At 40.5% G+C, this 21,456-nt stretch overlaps 2 protein-coding genes across 4 annotated transcripts in view; both read right to left on the reverse strand.

Moving 5' to 3' along the window:
• Positions 1-9,585, reverse strand: part of tafa5l (TAFA chemokine like family member 5, like) — a 101,909-nt gene extending 92,324 nt beyond the window's left edge. For all 3 annotated transcript variants that reach the window (XR_003674511.1, XM_028453648.1, XM_028453649.1), the window contains exon 1: positions 8,744-9,585. Coding sequence is in view for 2 of the 3 variants with exons in the window: in XM_028453648.1 (XP_028309449.1) it covers positions 8,744-8,840 (97 nt within the window). In the remaining variant the exon portion in view is untranslated. The remainder of the gene's footprint in view (positions 1-8,743) is intronic.
• A 2,535-nt stretch (positions 9,586-12,120) lies between these two features.
• LOC114466921 (uncharacterized) lies at positions 12,121-14,939 on the reverse strand. Its single transcript, XM_028452797.1, is given in 3 exon segments — positions 12,121-12,570; positions 12,572-14,440; positions 14,829-14,939. Coding segments are annotated over 3 exon segments (2,430 nt in total).
• Positions 14,940-21,456: the final 6,517 nt, after the last annotated feature.

Consider the following 21,456-nt stretch of genomic DNA (forward strand, 5'->3'; position numbering starts at 1 on the left):
TGCTTTTAAAGTTAAACAGGAGAATAAACAGCAATGCCAAATGTGTGGAAGTGTTTCAAGGAAAGCAACAGCTGATTAAAGTGAAGATGATCAGCTCATTTTTGAAATTTGATTTGGTTTTGATTATTGAAGTCTCGACTAGATTACAAACTGATTTTTTATTGTTCATGATTATTGGCTCGATTTTGGATTATTGTTGATTATTGACCTTCCATTTATCACCATCATTGACTTCTCTTTGAGTAACACCGCTCACAGCACCTTCAATATTGTATAACTAAAATTAGGAGGCCTCATCTTATTTGCATTACAATTGGAAAAATGCAGACAATTAATCCCTGGAAATGTAAGAATTAATTCATAATTATCAAGAATAAAATTGAGATGTTATTATGATTATTGTCATAATAAAATTTATTATGACATGCAAGGAGAAAACACGTTGTAGCCAAATCATTTTGTGACCACGTTTACCTAAATATACCAGCAGTGACAAAGATATTTAATCTAAAAAAAATAGTAATACCTCCACACTAGTTTATTTTTGAGGGAATAGTACCAGCAGTAAAATGCAGTAAAAAATCTGGATACTTGTTCTCGTAAAAGTTGCATTAATAAAACATGTACTTTATACTTTCTCCTGTTAATACCTGAGTAAAAAAAATAATATTTTCATTACTTTATATATAAACAAGTCTGTCTTCTAGCTTAGCAAAATTGCATTTTCTCTTAGAGTGGTGCAGCTTCCTATTTAAGGTGTTATTTACAAATGAAAAGCTCTGTGCACAACAAGAAGGGTCAGTAAGAGGGATGTGTTAAATGCAATTTTGATCTTGGCCTTTAACTTGCTATTTGCTCTCCACACCTTAATGACACAACAAAGGAATGCGATTTGCAAACACTAAAGATGTAAGAATAAATAAGAACTGCAGCCGGCATTGGAGACGATGCAGAAAGGAAACATACAAGTTGGCAGTAGGCAGCACTGTGACAAAAGGACTAAGAAAATCAATAGAAATAGAAATAAAAAAATATTTAAAAATGTGTTGCATAAATGAAATAAAATGTCAGCTCTTTGGAAGAAAGAACTATCGACACCTTTCACATCGAGTGCCCTCAAAGAATCTCTCTCTCATCACATTCAATAACTTCACAAAGCCACAGCACTTAAGTCACATATCATTGTCACTGCACATTAACTTCAATCCCCCTTCATTACCAAGTATGAAAAAAATCCTTTATGGAAAGCTGTTTGAGATATCAGTGATGATGTCATACTGTATCAGTGATATCAACCATAATTAAGCTAAGCACATGTACTTCAACTAGTGAAGCCAAGTGTTACAGTAGTACTAGTAGACTGAAAATGTTCACTAGTACTACTAATAAGCCTTATATGCTCATAAGGGGCTGAGGAAAATATATTCAGGCTCTCCATTGACTTTGGAAAATATTATAACCAATCAGAGAGCTGGATTTGGTTATGATTCCTCCTCCTTCATTTGCATTAACTCTACTAATAATAGTTAATTTTTTGGCTTTAGTGAGATATTTTGAGTTTACTGGTAGTACTAGTATACAAAATGTTGCTTTACTCAAACATTTTTAAATTATTACTAGTAAAACAAATGTATCTAATCGTCCACGATTCTGTGTTACTAGTACTACTAGATTCAGATTCAGATCACTTTATTTATCCCGAGGGGCAATTCATTTTCAGTTATATCCCATCCAAAATCATGAAAAAAAACAATCACATATAACATGGGAGTACAAGAGTGGGAGTAGTGTGGGTCGCCACAAAGGCAGCGCCCTGTATCTTAGATGAAAAATGGAAAACGGGAGGAAAGGAGAGGGGAAAAATTCCGGTCCCAAACTATGCTCCTTTAGAGGGATTAGGAAAAAACTCCTCAGCAAAAACACAATCATAACAAAATTCTAGAACAAAGCACATATGAGGGGGGGTGGGGAAATATGAGCGGGGGAGTTGAGGGCTAGGGGTGGAGGAAAAGATGGCAGCCAGCTGCTGGGGGGCGCGTGTGCAGTCTCCTAGACGGCCATAGTAATAGTATAAACAAAACTTAGTGCATGAGTTGACCGTACTAGTCAAAAAAACCAGTCAACTAGTAAACAATTGTGTGTTTCTAGGAAATATACACTCAAACAATGTTACGAGTAAAAACTTAAAGCTTTACTCATAGTACTAGTAACACAAAATTGTATACTAGTCGAGAACTTTGTTTTACTAATAAGGGTAAAAACTTTCCCCCGGCTGCTAATATGTATAGATCTATGTTCTTTATACTCTTTATATTATTTTTTCTATTTATATTTATATATATAGCCTCTATAATTGTACTGTTCATTTTATCTCCTTTCTTATGGCACTATTTTTTGGGGTATTCTGTGTGTTGCCTTATGTTGTCTTATTTTCTTGCACTTTATCTGAGCTGTAATGACAGTAAATTTTCCCACTGCTGGATCAATAAAGCTACACTATCTATCTATCTATCTAGTACAAAAAATGTGTACAACCAGTAAACTTAAAATGTCCCAATAGTATTACTAGTGAAGTCAATGCAAATTAAAAAGGAGGGATTATAACCAAATCCAGCTCCTTGATTGGTTGTAATGTATTCAAAAGCCTGAATTTGCATTCCCTCATCCCCCTTATTAGCATATAAGGCTCACGAGTACTAGTAATAGAGAACACAAAAGAGTGTACTCCGTAAGTGTGAAAATGTTTAATCTACTAGTAGTACTGGTGACACTTGACCAGTGAAGTGTAAACTTACACAGTAGTAAACCAAAGTTCAGTACATGGACACCAAGTACGAATAGAGCTTAACTATGGTTGATGTATATTAGATTCATGCTCAAATAGCTTTCCATAATCTTTGCTCAATCTTGAACTCATGCGTGTGCTTCTCCTGCTCCAGGCTTCCCTCCAAAATCCACCTTGTACTCAATAATTTAAGATTGTGTGAAACACTTTGTGAGCTTCAAAAATCAAAACACTGTTGTGAAAGAGGCTAAAACCCATGTAAACTAGCTGGTGCTGTAAAAATGGGTTTGTTCCTGTCAACATATCAGTCAGTGATAAATTATATTAAAGTGAAGGCTTAAAACCCTCAGAGATAAAGTCACAAATAGGAAAACACTTCTTCTCGACAGGAAATAGCAAAGTGAAAGCAACAAGGATTCATATTGCATCAAACCAAGTCTGATTGCACGAGTAAAACTGCATATTGCACACGTGTGTAAAAAATAATCTCAACTCAAAGGATTTGTGGAGTGGAGCCACTGCCCCTGAACCAGAATGTGATGATGTGAGGAAATTCAGACATTTCCAAACATATTGTTGAATAAACCAACGATGTTAAGAGAGACTGACAGCCCATTCATTGGCACTGGTGCGGACCCAATGGCACGCATGGACCAGGCTGCAGCGCTTTGATTTCCTGCTACGGCCACAATGACAAATGAGCTCTAGAGGTGCAGACACTCTGCATCTAGAGGCTTAACCTCTCTGCTGACAAGTTCACCAGCACCCTTAGGGGCTGTGCCACTGGAACCAAGATCTGGGAAAGGAAATTGAGTCTCATGGTGGAGGATATAAACAGTATTACATTAAAGCAGCAATATTTTATTTACTCTGTGATTTTTTTAATCATAGTTTTTCTCTGTGTGCCATGAACATGAGTTGATCTAAATCTGCCCCTGTTGCATTAGACTGGCATGAATTATCATGAATTGCAGCTATTTCTTTATGCTGCTTAATGTTTTTCTAAACAGCAGAATGTAAATGAAGTCCCTCGGAATGAATTATGTAGTTTCCTTGATCATGGAAAAGGGTGAAAGAAGCACAATTTGCATTCTAAAACAGAAAAAGCAAGAATCGGGAGCATTTTTTCCCTCTTTACTTAAAATGAGGCCCTAACATGACACAGAAATACTTCACATGCATGTTTTGGGACAATATTACGCATTTACATGCTTTTTCTCCCCAGGAAGTGAGTGACTGTAAGTGCAGCAAGTGTAGCAAACAGACGAACATGACATTTTTTCTCAGAATCTTGCTCAAAATCTTGCACTAAATCATTTCATACAAAATAAAATGGAAATATTATAATGACATGCTATAAACCCTAACTTTCATGTTTTGGGGACCATATCACACGTTTCCATAGTATTTTGTCAATAAAGAAGGTGCCTGAATGTCTAGCAAGTTGCAGGAAACAAACATGTCAAATTTATTGTGATAATCTCACTTGATTTTAGCGTAACCATTAGTGTTTCCCTAAGTCATCTTAAGCATATTAAATATAACGTTGTTATTAGTAGTTAACTCTATTGACCCTTATTAGTATTTTTGGCATGATTTCAGGAAGTTTAATAGCCAGTAAAATCATCTTAAAAGAGAAAAATGATGAAATGAAAACAAAAATGAATTTGGGCAAAACTGCCATTGAAATGATGCTGCAATGTGTAAACTCTGAAAGTAGAACTGAGGATATTTTGAAACATTAAATAAGACATCCTGCTACACTATTGGCTAAATGCCCTGATTATTATTACAGATTGAAGACGACATGTTCAGATTAAGAATATATGCAATAATGCTCCAAAAATCACAGTTCTTGCGTCTTTGCATCCTCTCGGTTTCTGCACCTGATTATATTGTTTAGTAACTACTGTTAAAATTTCATATTTTAGTGTAAACAATTCACATGAGGTATGAAAACAGTAGCGTTATGCTGAAATGACCAACAACCAACCAGTAGCGGCCGGTGCATTTTTCTCCAGGAGGGCTGCAACTCCAAAAAAGATATACACCAAAAACAGGGTTCTATTTCATAATATTTTGTGAGATGTCTCACTATGGGATACTCACTCCCTGTAGCCCTCAGAAGCACTTTTCTCAATCCGCCAAGCCCTGATTGATTGGAATGAACTTTCCATCCACTCCCACCCTCTATAAGAGGGAGGGGTGATGTACAGTTTCTCATTCAAACACCTCTTCTCTCTCTCATGCTCTCTCATCGATAAGTGCTGCTCCTTCACAGGTAAGTGAAATTCAGAGCCGGCTCTCCTCCAGCGTTGTTGCTTCGGCGCACGTTGGTCCTCGAGCGGCTCTCTCACTCACGATGTCTGTTAGCCGCTCCACAGGTCCAGAGCTACCGGACATCACCACTTGACGACTGCGGGCTCGTGTGTGCTGTCCTTCACTGCTGCAAGGCTTGAAAACCCCAAGCCTTGGCTCCGGCTGACTGCTCCTTCCAACGTTGCCGCTCCGGCGTGCACAAAAGCCTCCAGCGGCATCGCACAATGGTACGACCCCGGTGACAGTCCCGCTGCTAGCTCTGTGCCACAAGGCCAGAGCTCACGGAACCCTGCACATCTGCTGCTGTCCCAGATTGCACACGCCCTCTAGGTCCGGCGAGTGTGGGTCTCTCTCCCGAGCCTTCACCACCGTGTAAGGCCCGGTTCCAGCTCCGTACCAGGGTACCCAAGCTCCCAAAATCCAGCTATCCAGCTGCCGCTCAAAAAGAGTTAACGCTGTCCCCGACGTCCGGCGCACGTTGTCCTGTATCCCTGCTAGCACCTGTGTCAGCCGCCACATGGTAGCATAAAAGCTAACCCACCTGCTCTTCTTGCTTGCCTCAAGTGGCGATGGGAACCGAGGGGACGGGATGCACTGGGGCTCGCTGCACGGCGTTTGACGCACGCAGCCTCCATCGTAGGCCGACTCAGCTGATGTCCGCCCAGCCCCCCCCCCCTTCTTCCTCCTCAGGGCGCTTCTGCCTCAGCTATTATACTTCTTGAAATTTAATTTGATTTGTTTTTTTATTTTGTTTTTCAGATTTTACCTATTTTTTGTTTTTTTTTGTTTTAGTTAGTTTAACAAGTCATTAAATACAAACAGGGGTGACAAAGGAAGTGGTAAATTAATACACATAAATTCAGACCTGACAAAATATAATTTAAGACCTAGTTTACAAAATATGGACATATTCAAGATTTTAAATCATCAAATTTAGTTTGTTTCTAGTTTGTTCATGTTTCTTTGCCTTTTCTGAAAAGTGCTTTAAATGGGTCCTACCTGTCTTTATCCATGCTGGGTCGACAGGTAGGCAGGGAAAGCAGAATTATTTCATTTCTCTTTCTTCATTTTGCTTACCATGACTACCTGTCAACATTGAGCTTGTTGACTGAGGGAACCCATGACATCACCACAAGTTCCACAGTGTGGATGGGAACACAAACAGAATATATATATATATATATATTTTTTTTTTTTTTTTGGTAGCCAGAAAATCTGTTCCTTGTCTCATTTATCAATTTTCCAAATCTGTTCATAACCTTTCAAGTTATCTTGTCAATACGATGACACAGACAGACACACGGACAAACGGAGGGTAAAACATAACCATACCGCTCTTCGCTTCGCTCTTGGCAGAGGTAATAATAATCTGAACCACTTGTTGTTCAAAAAACATTAAAAGCACACTTCAGATGAAGCTCTGCATTCAATTTCAATCACAGGATAACATGATCACTATTAAAACCATAACATGTAGTGCAAGTTATGTACATGGTTATGGGCAGAATTGGACATATTCATTAGGAATGTCCCTCAAAAACTTTTTCACTTCCGATATGATACCAATATTGCAGCCTTGAGTATTTGCTGATACCGATACGATACGATATCAGCACAAATCATACATACTTTTATGACTTCTTTTGTAGTGTAGAATGTTAGAAAAAGTTTGACCAAGTAATATTACTCAAACAGAGAACAATAGTCAGCAACAGTAGGTATGAGAAAAACTGACCCATTTATTATTAACCAATTGGATACATAAATTTTAACCTTAAACATATCTACTGAATTCTACAATTGAATAAATATAATATAATATATATCGGAGATTTTAGATGCAGTCCGATAAAATCAGATATTCATTTTCTGGCTGATAAGGAGCGATATCCGATATCAATATCGGATCGGGACACCTGTAATATTCATCAGTTTTTCACACTTTCTGGTCATTCAGTCACCCATTTTCCAGTAAAAAAAACAATGTCAATGTGTGATGTCCCAAAACGTGCATGTGAGGCATATTCGTAAATATATTTTCCAAACTCCATTAACATCCCTGTTAAGGGAGCTTGAGCTGTATTTTGAAAATTCTCTGAATTTTGCAACCCTAATTGAAATGTTGCATTTTTTCATTTTATTATTTTTGAATGAAAACTAATATTAGCATTCTGATATGACACAGTTAAGTTATTTAAAATTTCTGGCAATTTGCAGGTAATTTCAAAGCTTGTATTATATTTTGAAATATTTCCAAAATTCCCGACCTTGAGTTTCTGTGGAATTTTACTGGAAATCACCCAACCTCTCCCTCCCCCACTTTGTAACCCAAGCTGTATGTAGAGAAACATATAATGAACAGGGCACATTCCCACGATTACTGCTGAGAGAAACTGCATCTGTTCTTTCATTAGTCTATGGTCCCCCTGATAAGTCCTTGTTCAACCTTCTAGTCACATTGAAAATGTAAAAGTCCTGTTCTCCACACACTGGAGAATGGGTTTATTCAGGGTTTGTATGAAGGGTAGCAAAGTTTACAAGAGATTGATGGACTCATTGGTACAATTGTGCACTAATGAGATCATTTTGACCAAAAAGAAGAGTCAATAATGAACAGCTTAGGGGAAGAGGTGACTGTGCAATGGCCTCGTGGATAATATGCAGAGGCTGTAGTGACGGTGGCGATAAGGAGAGGATGACAGCATCATTTTGAAAAAAAAAACTGGAAATGAGAGGCAAGGGGAGCATTTTTCAGCGAGCGGGCAGTTCATTCTTCACTTTCTCCTTGGCACGCTGCCAGGTACAAAAATGTAGGCCCTGTGTCCTTTAACCACAGAGTAAATAAACACTGATTAAACGATCTAATCTGCAAACTTTGTGTTCAACATCCCTCCACAAGTCCCCCCTCTCAGGCCTTTTTCCTGTATCTTCAACATCGATGAAAAGTGAATCCATTGCTGTGGACAGTAGACGGTGAAGTGCAAGGAAAGATCTTTTTGCTTTTTATTCTGTGATAGAGAAGGTGTAATTGCACCAGCTAATGTATTATTCAAGAGGAAAAAAACAACTTTGATGGATACAGTGCTAGTCTGGGTGAATTTACAAGCTCCGAGGGCAAAAACAAAGACTCTTTGCGAGGGATGTGGGTATTAAAACAATCAAAGCATGCTGTTTTTATCACCTGAAGCTTGATGATGGATTCAGCAGATTCTCTCTACACCTGGATGCACAGATTGGGGTGTTGTTTGTAACATTGGAGCAGGAAATATTACAAAGGGGGCTTACGCAGCTGTGCTGGGACTATTAAAAATCTCTTTCAAAAACACTGAATTAAACTTAATAAAGAGTCCTAAAGGAAAAGTATAGTGGGGATATGACGAGCATGTACATGATGTTGCTCTCAGATGAGATATCAAGAAAAAATGCACACTGGAGAGGGGGGAAATATTAATAAGGTAAGAAATAAAATTGCAAGATCATCATGTATTGACTGAGGATGGTCCTGTTGGGACGTTAAATGAACCTTTAGGGTTTTCTTTTCTTCTTGATCACTCATTTGACCACAAAATGTGCAGCAAAGCCCACAGACAGACATTTTCCACTGCTGGCAAAGTAATAAATATCGGTGCGCGTCCTTACCCTCTCTGAGCAGATGGGAGTAGATGAGCCAGAGGAGCAGTAAGCAGCAGAGTGACGCACCTCCACCTGCAGAGAGCGTCTTCGCCCCAGACTGCATCCTACACCTTCAGCCTCGATCTCAGACGATTATCCAAACTTTCGACTCTCAGACGACGAGCAGACCAGCAGCAGAATGGCTAATCCAGTGGCGTCCCCAAAGCCCGTCATTGGCATCCATTTTGAGTTTATAATAAAAGAGGGACTGACAACAATCCCTCAATGTGCTTTCTTTAAATCCCCTCAGTGAGCCGTGCATCCATCCAGGCTGATCGCCACTAACAGAGGCTAAGTGTCACCAGATTTGGACAACTTTACGCAGCTGAGGCAATTCCCAAACAGGATGCAGAGCAGGAACAAACAGCCCCAGAATAAAGTGTGTTTGTGAAGTGCAGAGGCCGCCCCCCGCAGCTTTGGACTCCTCACTGATGATACAGCTCGTAATTCAGTCGCTGTCACTTGTTTCCAGCGTGTCCGCTGCCCGCACACGTACCCATCAATTCCCTCCAACTTCTTCGAAGAGGCGCGAGTTAACAGTTAAAAGCGGACATGGCGAAGAGACACCAACAAGCACGAGCCAAAAGCACCTGGCTTGCTAGAAAAATCGCGTCTCTTCTTCAGAGTAAATGAAGACGTGCGCGCTGAGGAAGCAGCAGCGGAAGAAGCGAGTGCGTCACAAGTGCGCAACGCGGGCGCAGCGGCACGTCTGTGTGAGAGCGCACTGGTGTTCACCTGTCAGAGCCCTGCGTGTGCGTGCGTGTGCAAGCTCACACTGATGCACTGCTCGAGACACGAACACCCTCTCCTTCCACTAGCAATGAGACAGTAAAGCGGTCTGATTCTACCCAGATCATTTGCATTCAGGCGCTGCTGCTGCTGCTTTACTCATCACATCTCCATACTCTGCCTCTCTCATCGTGCCCTCATTCTACGAGGGATTGCTTCTTTTTTTTGAGTTGGAGAAAAACAAAAAAGACGACAAAAGTTCAAAATTAAGGAAAAAAAAACATCTTCTATTTCACATCTGATCCATGTTTACCTTCAGGCTGAAGGTAAACATGGATCAGCTTGAAATTGTTCATTTGAATATGAGAGGTTATCATGAGTGTACCCTGTTTTGCTTGTGATTTGTGATAATTTGTTGCGTGTTTATATATCATCTAAGGTAGTCTTTCTCAACTGGTGGGTCGGGACCCAAAAGTGGGTCGCGGACCTGTACTGGGTGGGTCGCGGACAGCTGGTCAAAAATAAATAAATGGCTTACTTCATGTCTCTCATGTTGGACTTGTCTTTTATTTTGACAGGCATGCTATGAAATTCATGTTGCACAGGATAATATATAGATTTATGTTTTTAAAAAGATTATACATGTGTTTTCAAGATCTATTTTTGAAAAACTAAATTTGGTTGGTTGAATTCTAAAAAAAAAGAAAAATGGGTTGCGATTGATGACTATGGCACAATGTGGGTCCCAGGGTGAGACCAGTTGAGAACCCCTGATCTAAGGTATTGTTCAATATTGCAGTTTGGCAAAACAGGGACCCCGGAACAACATCTAGCATAGGGCCCCCACAAACCTAAAAACGACCCTGCCTTCAGCAAATGTGTGTGCTTTCAACTTTTAGCTTCAGGGCTTCACATTAAATCTTGAGCTCCCTTGCTTAAATTTTGTAATAAGTATATATTTTATCAATTGCACGCAGATTGACTTCCTGCAAGTCATTTCCGGGCAAAGCCACCACAGTCACAGGCAGCATGAATTTAACACGTGGTTGCATGCACAGTTTGTGCTAAATCAGATTCATTTCAGCTCAATAATGTGTGAAATTGTGTGAGTTACATGAACACTTTCAAAATTATTATTTATGATTTGGACATTTTAAACAGATAGAGGTTCTTATATAATGTTATTGTAATTTCGTCAGATTTTAATCTGATTATTTATTTACCTGTAACCACATCTGTTCACAGAACACGCACATTGTTGACATGATTTTCTATCAGCGTATGCAGAATTTGGGCGTGTCTGTTTTCGCAGACTTCATGTCTCACTCTTGGAGAGGGTGAACACCCTAGCGATTTTCTTTTGCTATCCACACACTCTTGTTATTATTGTCAGCCAAAAAACTGCACATTACAGTAAAACACATGGCTATTTAAGCAGCTATTGTGATTGTGAGTCAGACAAACGCTGCCCTCAGGGTGTGTGTGCGGCAGCAGCTGTGGAGCAAACTGTCTGCTGAGTCAGCTGTTTCAAACACTCACCGGAGTGGTAAACTGCTAAGTCACTTTCTTGTCATCTTCATCGCTTCTAACCAGAGGAATAGTCCATTTAAGGTGGTAATCATTTGTTTTGTCATACCGCTGCATCACATGGAGTCAGAAAAACGTCATGTCAAAGGCAATATAACAGCTACTAAAAATGAAACGCTCACAATAATCCAATAATTATCTATATACTGAACTTAAATAAATTTCCTGTGGATAAAGGGACTAGTGGTTAAGGGAGCAGGCTTGTAATCGCAGGCTCACTGGTTCAAATCTCCCTAGTTCATCACTGTGGGATGTTGATCATTATGGGGCCATTATTGTAACAAAACTATTTGTGTGTGCGTAATACAATCCGTGAGTCTGTTCATTGATCTGTGTGTGTAGAATTATCATTTGTAAATGAAGTTGTCTATACGTAATCCAATCTGTGTGTCTGTACCTTGATATACTGTACGTGTACGTGTTTCAATTTGTGTGTGTAGAATTGCAATGTGTAAAACCATTTGTGTGTGCGTAATACAATCTGTGTGTTGGTACCTTGATATGTGTGTGTGTATGTGTTTCAATCCGTGTGTGTAGAACTGCAATGTGTAAAACCATTTGTGTGTGCGTAATACAATCTTTGTGTGTCTGTACTTTGATCTGTGTGTGTGTTTCAATCCGTGTGTGTAGAATTAGGATTCGTATCCAAAGTTGTCTGTGTGCAATCCAATCTGTGTGTCTGTATTAACATCTGTATGTGTGGGTCATCAAACCGGGACATTCTATTGGCCGTCTGTGCACAGGACTTTTGGAACACATTTGGCGAATGCGATCTGTAACAGTTTAATACTTGTAATTCATGCAATACCTCTAGAAACCAGCAGTTGTCGCTAGTACCAAGTGCCTTCGTGTATGTAGCTTTACATATATGACAATCAGTTCTCAAATACACCTTGTGGTGCCCCTGGACACATCATCAGTGATGTCACCTGGGATCACAGGGGGTTTCGGGTCTTTCAACAATCAAACCCCCTCCTCCAGGCGACCCAACTGGGGTTGATCAAGCCCCAGCTTGTGCCCAGGTAGCGCTACCCTACGTGCCACTCCTCTCCTCTTCTGATCCACAGCCACCTTGATGCCACTTCTGCAGCATCTGTAGCCAACTTGATGGCCTTTCGCTGGCTGGCTCCAGCAATACCCAGCATCTTGTAGGCCCTGCAGAGAGACTGGCGCGCAAATCCTCTGCATCCTACTTCGATGGGTTGGCATCTTGCCCGCCAACCATTGCTCCTGCACTCCTCCACTAGCTCGGAGTACTTAGCCCTCTTCCTCTCATTGGCCTCCTCCATTCGGTCCTCCCAAGGCACAGTAAGCTCCAGAAGAACTACCTGCTTGGTGGCTACTGAAGTAATCACAATGTCTGGCCTCAAAGTTGTTTTTGCGACCTCTTCGGGGAACTTTAGTTGCTTCCCCAGGTCAACCTTTAGCTCCCAATCACACGCCGTTGCCAACAGGCCAGGGGGAGGTATTTTGGGTGGTCACTGCAACCTTCTCCCCAGCTCTGACGAAAGTGATGCTCCTCTTCACTGGGCGAAGGCTCTTGCTGTGGCTAATCCCGCAGCAGATGGAATTAGCTATTGCCTTAAGGACCTGGTCGTGTCTCCAGCGGTAGCGCCCTTCACCCAGGGCTTTCGAACAGCAGCTGAGGATGTGCTCCAAGGTTCCTCTCCTCTGGCAGAGGGGGCAAGCCGGTGTCTCTGCCTCCCCCCAGATGCAAAGGTTGGATGGGCTAGGCAGCACGTCATAAACCGCCTGGATCAAGAATTTGATTCGGTGGGGCTCAGCTTTCCACAGCTCGGTCCATGTGATCTTATGCTCCAGCGCTTGCTCCCATCTCATCCAGGCTCCCTGCCGCCGCATTCCCACCATCTGGCTGGCCCGCTTCTCCTCTAGTCCTGCTCGCACCTCCTCGAGGATCAGCGCCCTCCTCTCTCTCTTCTTTGCTTTATTAAAGTGAGTTCTACCACTACCCAGGCCAGCTCTTCCTTGTGCCACTTTGCCCACCAGTACCCTCTGCCGTACCCTAGACTCAGCAACATCCACGGCCACAGCAGCTCTCCACTTCCGTCCCGTCCGGACCTCAATCCCAGCCTGGGCAACCTTTGGGTCACTAGACTCCCGGTATTGGAGCAGCTCCCTGGACCGGGTCACCATGAACTCTTCACTTAGGCTGCTCATAGGGAGCTTCAGCTTGTTGCTTTGCCCATATAGGGCAATGCAGCTCAGGCTTCGCGGCAGTCCTAGCCACCTGCGGAGAAACCTGCTGACCCTCATCTCGAAGCCTTCCACTGTTGAAATGGGGAAATCATAGACCAAGAGGGGCCAGAGGATCCGAGGGAGAATGCCATGCTGGTAAATCCAGGCCTTGAACTTTCCAGGGAGGCCAGACTTGTCCACCGCGGCCAACCAGGTCTCCAGCTCCTGATTCGTTGATTGTGTGGAAGCTGCGTCTTTCACGCTACAGTTGAACACCTTTCCCAGGCTCTTCACTGGTTTCTCTGTTAGTGATGGAATCTTGGTGGTGCCAAGGGAGAAACTAAACTTGCCAGTGACCTTCCCTTTCTTCAGCACGAGGGACCAAGACTTAGCTGGCTTAAAGCTCATACGAGCCCACGAGATCAACTCCTCAAGGCCACTTAGAATCCACCTGCAGCCTGGGACAGATGTCGTTGTCACCGTCAAGTCATCCATGAAGGCTCGGATTGGTGGCTGTCGGACTCCGGACTTACTGAGGGGCCCCCTGCACTGAACTTCCGCAGACTTAACCAGCATGTTCATGGACAGTGCAAAGAGGATGACAGAAATTGTGCATCCGGTGATGATTCCCTTTCCGAGTTTGTGCCAGTCTGAAGTTGGTGATCCAGAGGAGACTCTCAGGCTAAAGTTGGAATAGTAGTCCAGGATCAGATCTTTGACCTTCTTTGGGACGTGGTGCCTGTTTAGTGCCTCTTCGACCAGCTTGTGGGGTATGGATCCATAGGCGTTTGCAACGTCCAGCCACAACACAGCCAGGTCGCCCTTGTTCTCTCTGGCTTCCCTGATGAGCTGGGTAACCACACCTGTGTGCTCCAGACACCCGGAAACCTTTGGGATCCCTCCTTTCTGGACCGAGGTGTCGATGTAGGAGTTTTTCAGGAGGAAGTCTGTCAGTCGCCTAGAGACAAGGCTGAAGAAGATCTTCCCTTCAACACTTAGCAGCGAGATGGCTCGGAACTGGTTGATGTTCTGTGACTTTTCCTCCTTCGGGATCCACACACCCTCTGCCTGTCTCCACTGGTCAGCCACTTTGCCCTTCCTCCAGATTACCTTCAGGATCTTCCAAAGCCTGTGGAGTAGCCTGGGGAAGTTCTTCAATCAAGTATAATGTATATTCTATATTAAACCATAGTGTTTGTTTTACCTCTGAAACAGTTTGAGAGGGAGGAACTCACATTCTTATAGGGTAGGAGGAGCCAGGGTTGTCAGGATGAAAAGTTTCTCCTTTATGACGTAATATCAGGGCAAATATCCAACTCACCCGTTAGGAGATGATTTTTTTAGAAAATGAGGAATAACAAGGGAGGGAGGAAACAAAACTTTTTCAACTTTGGCCCCTCTGAATGAGGCTAAAGGAACGTACAGTATATCACTGCAGCAAAACCATTATGAAGTACATTTTTCATAATACTGCCCCTTTAATATTGTGATATCTTGTTGCACGATATATCGTCCCACCTTTATTGAATACTATAAAGACCAACAACACTATAGGGTTTGAACTCATGGCCGTGTGACAGCGAGCCACAAAGCTGAAGCAGATGATGGAGGTGAGAATGCTCAGCCATGATCCCTTTAGCATCATCACCATGCCGTTATGTCCTCTCATCCTGAGGTGCAATACGTCTGAAATGGAGCTGCTTTGAGGAAGGACTGAGATCAACTTTTAGAAAACGAGTGTTTTAGGAAAATTCTGAGGTTAGTGTTATACAGTCTATAATATCTTATCACATCCCTGTGCACACAGTCTTTCCTGAGTGTGAAATGAACCTCTGCAGATGCCAGTCCATCTCCTGAAAGTGCACCATTTAGTGCTCTCCTGCCATTCACAGAGCATTACTATAACTCAACCGTGCTCATAGACACACATTCTCCAGATTCCATGACCAGTGAATATCCACTTTATTAGCAGATGGAGATCTTCCCCCTGTGTGCTGCTGTGCTATCAGCCCTTCACTGAACGCCTTTTATGATGACGTATTGGTCACATCAGAGCCGTGCTCCATGACTGATTATTGGTGGAAGCTGAGGAACACTGTGCACATTTTTCCAGCTAAGTGAGAACGTGGCTTCAAGGCTGCTGATCTGACAGTCTGTCAACCTGTGACCACCTGCTGCACATTTAATTCAACCAAATAAACAGGATTGCAAAGACAAAGTTCTTCTTCCCCTTTCTTTGAGAATCAAGCCTTGTCTGAGGGATGTATTTTTATCACACTGGAGACCAAAGAAAGTGATTGTATTTGATCTGAGGGCCACATTATCATCATTCATGTCAGCATTCATAATGATGACCAATCTGGGTGTTAATACAAGAAAGATTGAACAAAGGCTATTTGTATTTTCTTTATCATTTTGTGTGTGTGTTTTATCCTTTTTTTTTTTGGGGCATTTTTAATATTTTTTTAATTTCTTGTATGTTTTTGTTTCATTTTGTGTGCTTTAAATTATGGGTCATTTTGCATGTTTTTATTGTCCAATATTTTGATGTTTTGCATGTTTTTGTTGTCAATTCTTATATTTGACCCTCGTTTTTGTATTGACATATGTTGTAATTTTGTATTTTTGGGGTACTTTTACGTATTTTTGTTGTGATTTTGTGTATTTCTTTCTAATGTTGTTTTGTTATTTTGTATATTTTACCCTCATTTGTGTATTTTTGTTGTCATTTGTGTTTTTAGAGTAATTTTTGTGTTTCTGCTGTCATTTTGTGTATTTTTTCCCACATTCTGTGTGCTTTATGAGTAATTTTTTTTGGGTCTTTTTGTTGTCCTTCACCTTCGTTGTTTTATGTGTTTTTGTTGTCAATGAATATATTTTACACTCATTTTGTGTATTCTTGTTGCCATTTTGAATATTTTTCTTTCATTTTGTGATTTTTGTTGTCATTTAGTTTTTTTAATGAGTCATTTTTTGCCATTGAACATGAAATAGGAAACATATTCTGTTTACACTTTATTCTATTTTGTGAGTTTTGAATAAACATTGCCACAATTTTTACCTTTTTCAATAAAGGTTAATTTTTAAAAAAATTCTTTTTGTTGAAATTTTCAAATCATAAATTTTACTCTCATTTTTGTTCTCATTTTGAAAATTTTTCTTTTTATTTGTAAGATTTTGTTCTCATTTTGTGTGTTTTATAGGTCATTTTGGAATCATTTGATGCATTTATTTTGAGGGACAAGGGCTGCATTTTGCCCATGTCTGAGTTTGTGTGTAATTAATAATCATCACAGTGACTAACTGCATTCATAATCATTTTTTTTTTACAAATAATATTTTATCTTCTTTATTCATCTATCCTTGCTTGCATCCAGCTCTAACTTGAACAATTTTCTTTTGAAAAACTTTTAACTCAAGTACATTTTTAACTGCAGTTTTTTATATGGAGTCCTTGTGCTTGACTATTTCCATTATTGAGCACTTCATGCTTCGTCTTTGTGACGTTTATCTGGCAGTAACCTTGAACGTCTCCTTGCTTTCACAGATCAAGCCCTCGACAGAGTCTACAACACTGAATTAGGTGCATTAAAATGGAGAGAGGTGATAAACAACTCAGCAGCAAATATGTGCAAGCAGCCAATAAACTTCATATGATGTATTTGGAAGTTGCCATAATTTAACAACAACTTGTTTCTTTGCTATTAAAAGGTAATTGGTTTTAGAGGTTTCGTTTTTTTCCATTTTTTCGCTGTACACCGATTTGCGACATTGCATTATTATGATAATAGTAATCAATGTTCAAACATTTACATATATGTTTTTCAGGCCAATAACCATCCAACAAATGCACAGACAAAACTGGACCAATTATGTGTTAGATTATACTGGGCCTATAGATAATATTAATTAATTAATTAAATAATATAATATTTTTCTATTGTGTATTTATTACATAGCTTTTTAATAATATACAAGTTGCAGACCTGAGTTTAATTAATGACTCTCCCAAAGAACAGCTTGGAGATAATTGTGTCATTTATTGTGTGAATGTATTGGTGCTGAGCTATTGCCAGGATAAATTATATACGACGTCCAGATTGTGCTCTGCCAAAATACATCTCTGCCTAAAATATCCGAAGCACAAAAGTCACTAAAGCATGTGCTCAGGGGCGGAGCTTACGGAGGAAAGTCCCTCACCCATGATGGGCCTGGGTCGTTGAAGCTGTAAACACCAACTGATCTGGAGGACTCTCTAATCACAGTGGCATTAGGAAATGTGTGAGGATATAAAAGTTGCCCCAGTCAGGATGAGTCAGAAAGACTAAGCACAGTATGAGGGTGTAAAATATTGAATAAAATGTTATGCTGCATGACTGTTTACCGACTGATCGGGCCAACTTTGCTGAAAACATCCAGGATGCCAACATTAAAAGATATAGCCTCAAGATGGTCCCAATGCCCAACAATGCATGGGTAAACAGAATAAGACTGGAAACATTTTTCAGCCATGACTGAAAAGCATGAATTCACACAAATACCTCTTGGTGCATGCAGTCTAGCAGTGGAAACCTAACAGAATAATAGATGCAGAAATGGAGAGGAATGTGTGTAATGCAGTCGTGTTTTGGAAACCGGTCGTGGAGTTACATCAAGCTGCCAGTTGACTTGCTGAGCACTACAGTCGGGACATCGCCCCCAGCTTCCATGGCCAGCTACTTTCTTTTAGAACCTCGTACAGGGACTCGATACCAAAGCAAAAGTCTGTTGGCAAAAATGCTCATTGTCAACCACCCAGCAGTACAGTAACTACTACATTTAGTGAGGATTGCACCACCTTTCTTTTAATTGTGACTCTTCTCGTCACCGTTGCAACCTCCAAATTAAAACTCATTAAAAACCACTTAAGAAGCATCATGGGACAGGGGAAACTGAGAGGACTCCCCATATTGTGCACAGAGAATGACAGAGCAAAGAAAATGGACATACATCACATTGTGGACGTGGACGAGTTCATGCCGTGCACAGCTCCTCATATGCCCTTCAAATACTTTTGAGTATCCCTATTACTTCTTCTTCTTTGTTTGTTTGTGGGCCGCTGTATTATTTTATTAAATGTTTTAGCAATTGATACAGTAGCCTACTGTGCTCTCATTAGTTTAAACGTTTGAAGTGTGTGTCAGACTGATGTTGTCACTATCCATGGTGCTGAACTTTGAATGTGCATTGTTTTTTATTATTTGGGCCATGTAGCCTGATGTTTTTGTTGTTCTCTTCGTTTGATAGACTTCATAGAGAGATTATAAAAGATCATAGGCTAAAACAGTGGCTCCCAATCTGACGCCAGGACGGGGGTGTGAGAACACCCTCGATGAGCATTAAAAATAGACAAATATTTTTTTCTTTGCACTCAAAGAACTTTATTATTATCTATTCATTTTGTGACTCCTTTATTTCCTGTTTTCAGGGTTGCAGGGAACTTAAGTATTACTGTTCTAAAAATACATGATTGCAAATGTTTGTATTATTTAGTATTCTATGAGTATATATAAGCTATATTATATGTATATTATGACTAAATTCTAAACATCTATGTCAGACATTGGCACCTGGTGAATCGGGGGCCAAAGAAAATGCACAAAATGACAGAAAAATACCCAAAACAACAGCAAAAATGACAACAACAGGACATAAGAGGACCACAAAAAGCCACGCTGATGGAATGGTGTCAGCTAAGTCAGGCTTTTTCACTGTTCCTTGTTCATAATCTAAAGCTTATTTTCGTTCAGGAAAACATGTTTTTGTTACCGGTTGGAGGTCGTGGGAGGACAAGGGAAGCAGAACCATACAGGCTCTGTCTTAGATCAAAGGACGGGAGGGACTGTTGACGAACACAAAGGTGACTGTGGAGGTGGCAGCTTACAGCTAATTCAGTCATATTTCTTGTAAAATGCAAGATAAAAACTTAAAATGCTAATAAAAAAAAATTGAAAGCAGCATTAAAACTGCAGTATGTAAGATTTTTTTTTATCTAGGGGCATATTGTAACCCAAAGTGTTCCGAGTGGACAATGAATCTCTTCTCTTCTCTTTCTCTTGGCCTTATATTTAGACTAGAAAGCTAATCAGAGATCTTTCTACAGAGTGCTCCATGAGCAGTTTTGGGCGTTACAAATGGCTGTTTGACTGAAGTCAATGTTCGCTCATGTACCATCAATAGTAAAAGTGTAATGGTAGATGTTTCAGCAGAACAGTTACAATGCAAAGCAAGAAGAAAAAAGAAGACTGACGTGGAGAAGCAACAGAAAAAAGGCACAAACGTGTTCAGGATGAAATTACTCTAAAGGAGGTTCCTCTGACTCGGTATGTGGGGAGGACTCACACACTGTCCCACATAGCGAGTCAAAGAGAGTGATAAAAGATGAGACAAACTGTATGTAAAACTAAAAAAAGCATATCCAAGGTGGAGAGAACATGAGCAATTCATTTGCAATCTTGACGTGAATGGTCTGTCTGCTCTGCTATGCATCTGGGATCAGGAGTCGGAGGAGCGGCTGTGAGCCTCTTAATAACTTTCCTCACAGCAGTGAGTGATGCATGCTTTCATGTCTCTAAAACATCAGAGAACTCTGCAATAACACAAGATAAAGTTTCCACATTTGTCTCTAGGCTCTATTGAGAAAAAGGTCACTAGGAGCTCCACAGTTGTGCGCGATCACAATGATACCGATAATGGACGATAGGATTTGAAACAGCGATTGGAGGGGGGAGCATGGTTGTTTCCTGGAGGAAAATATATGTCGTCACAATAAGTAAGAACAGTATTTGCTCATCTCACATGTTATATCACTTTACTTTCTTTTTTTTGTCTGCACATGCTGTCAAAGGTCAACACTGCAGGAAGTGCAATATTTTTTATTAAGTAATCTATTTATCTTTTTATCAAATATTACTTAACAATACTTAGAGAAAATAATGGCAAAGTCATGTAAAATCATTTGTGCAAGTTTGACTGTGACATTAACACACATGCAAACAACAACTCTACTGTAATACAGTTTTGCTAATTCAGCAATCAAGTTTAAACTTTAAAAGTGTGTGGATGGAAACATCATGACCCTTAATTGCTTTTTGCTAGTTTAAGGAAATTCCTTGGAAAATGTTTGTAGCTTTTAAGAGCAGGAATTAGACTAATCTGTGAAATGTGCTTTGCCCTAAAGGTGTAAAAACTAAAAAAAAAACAATTGATTGAAGGATTGCTGCTTCATTTGGTACTTGTTCGTCAAGTAATTGTAAGACTAAATTTGGATGTGACATTCACTAAAAGCAATAGAGACTCTTCTTAAAGGCACTTACAAATCTGAATAAGACAAAGGCGGCTAAAGGGGCAATTGTAGTGATAAAAGACTATTATCTTTTCCAATGATGTTATATTTTCCCTTAAAGCTGATATTCGGAGTTTCTGATAAATCTATGTTTAAGTATGATTCTTTTGAAATGCGAAAAAATACCTAACTAGTCTTTTACTATGGTCTACTGCCGGTGGTCATTCATCAGTGACGTGCCGTGAGCACTAGGGTAGGGTAGGCTGGGCGTTGCAAATGGAGACAATTCCATATGTTTCTAACAAAATCAACATCATAAAATAGCATTAAAGAAACATACAATTATTTAATATAACATCCATACTTTCCCAACGAGATATATCTCATGACACGGCAGAGCATCCGTTGTTTGTGTTGGAAACAGAAACACAGAGAAAATGACAACAACAACAACAACAACTCAAAACAGCATCAGTGAGGCGCTGCCACAAAGCCAATCCTACCATTCACTGTGGAAAGTACAAACAATTTTCTGATTTTAACCTTGTTGAAGGTCTGGTAGCTCAGGTGTTGGTCTCCCATCTTATAAAACCTGTTGTTTTTCCTCAAAAGAAAGTTTCTTTATCGTCTCTAGCGCTGTCATCCTGCCTGTAGTGTCATCCCGCCCACTAACTAGAGAACGTAGCAGCAGCCACGCTGTATCAATTCATCAATTCGTGGTCTGACTTTTTACGTAAATTGTTTTCATCTTGGGGAACTGACTGCACATGCGCAAACACATATAAACACTTTATGGGGCCAGTGGCAGAGCAGAAATGTGCTTTTGGGAGGGGGTGTGGCCTCC

The sequence above is a fragment of the Gouania willdenowi genome, chromosome 7, assembly GCF_900634775.1.
Source record: "Gouania willdenowi chromosome 7, fGouWil2.1, whole genome shotgun sequence".
Classification (NCBI taxonomy): Eukaryota; Metazoa; Chordata; class Actinopteri; order Blenniiformes; family Gobiesocidae; genus Gouania; species Gouania willdenowi.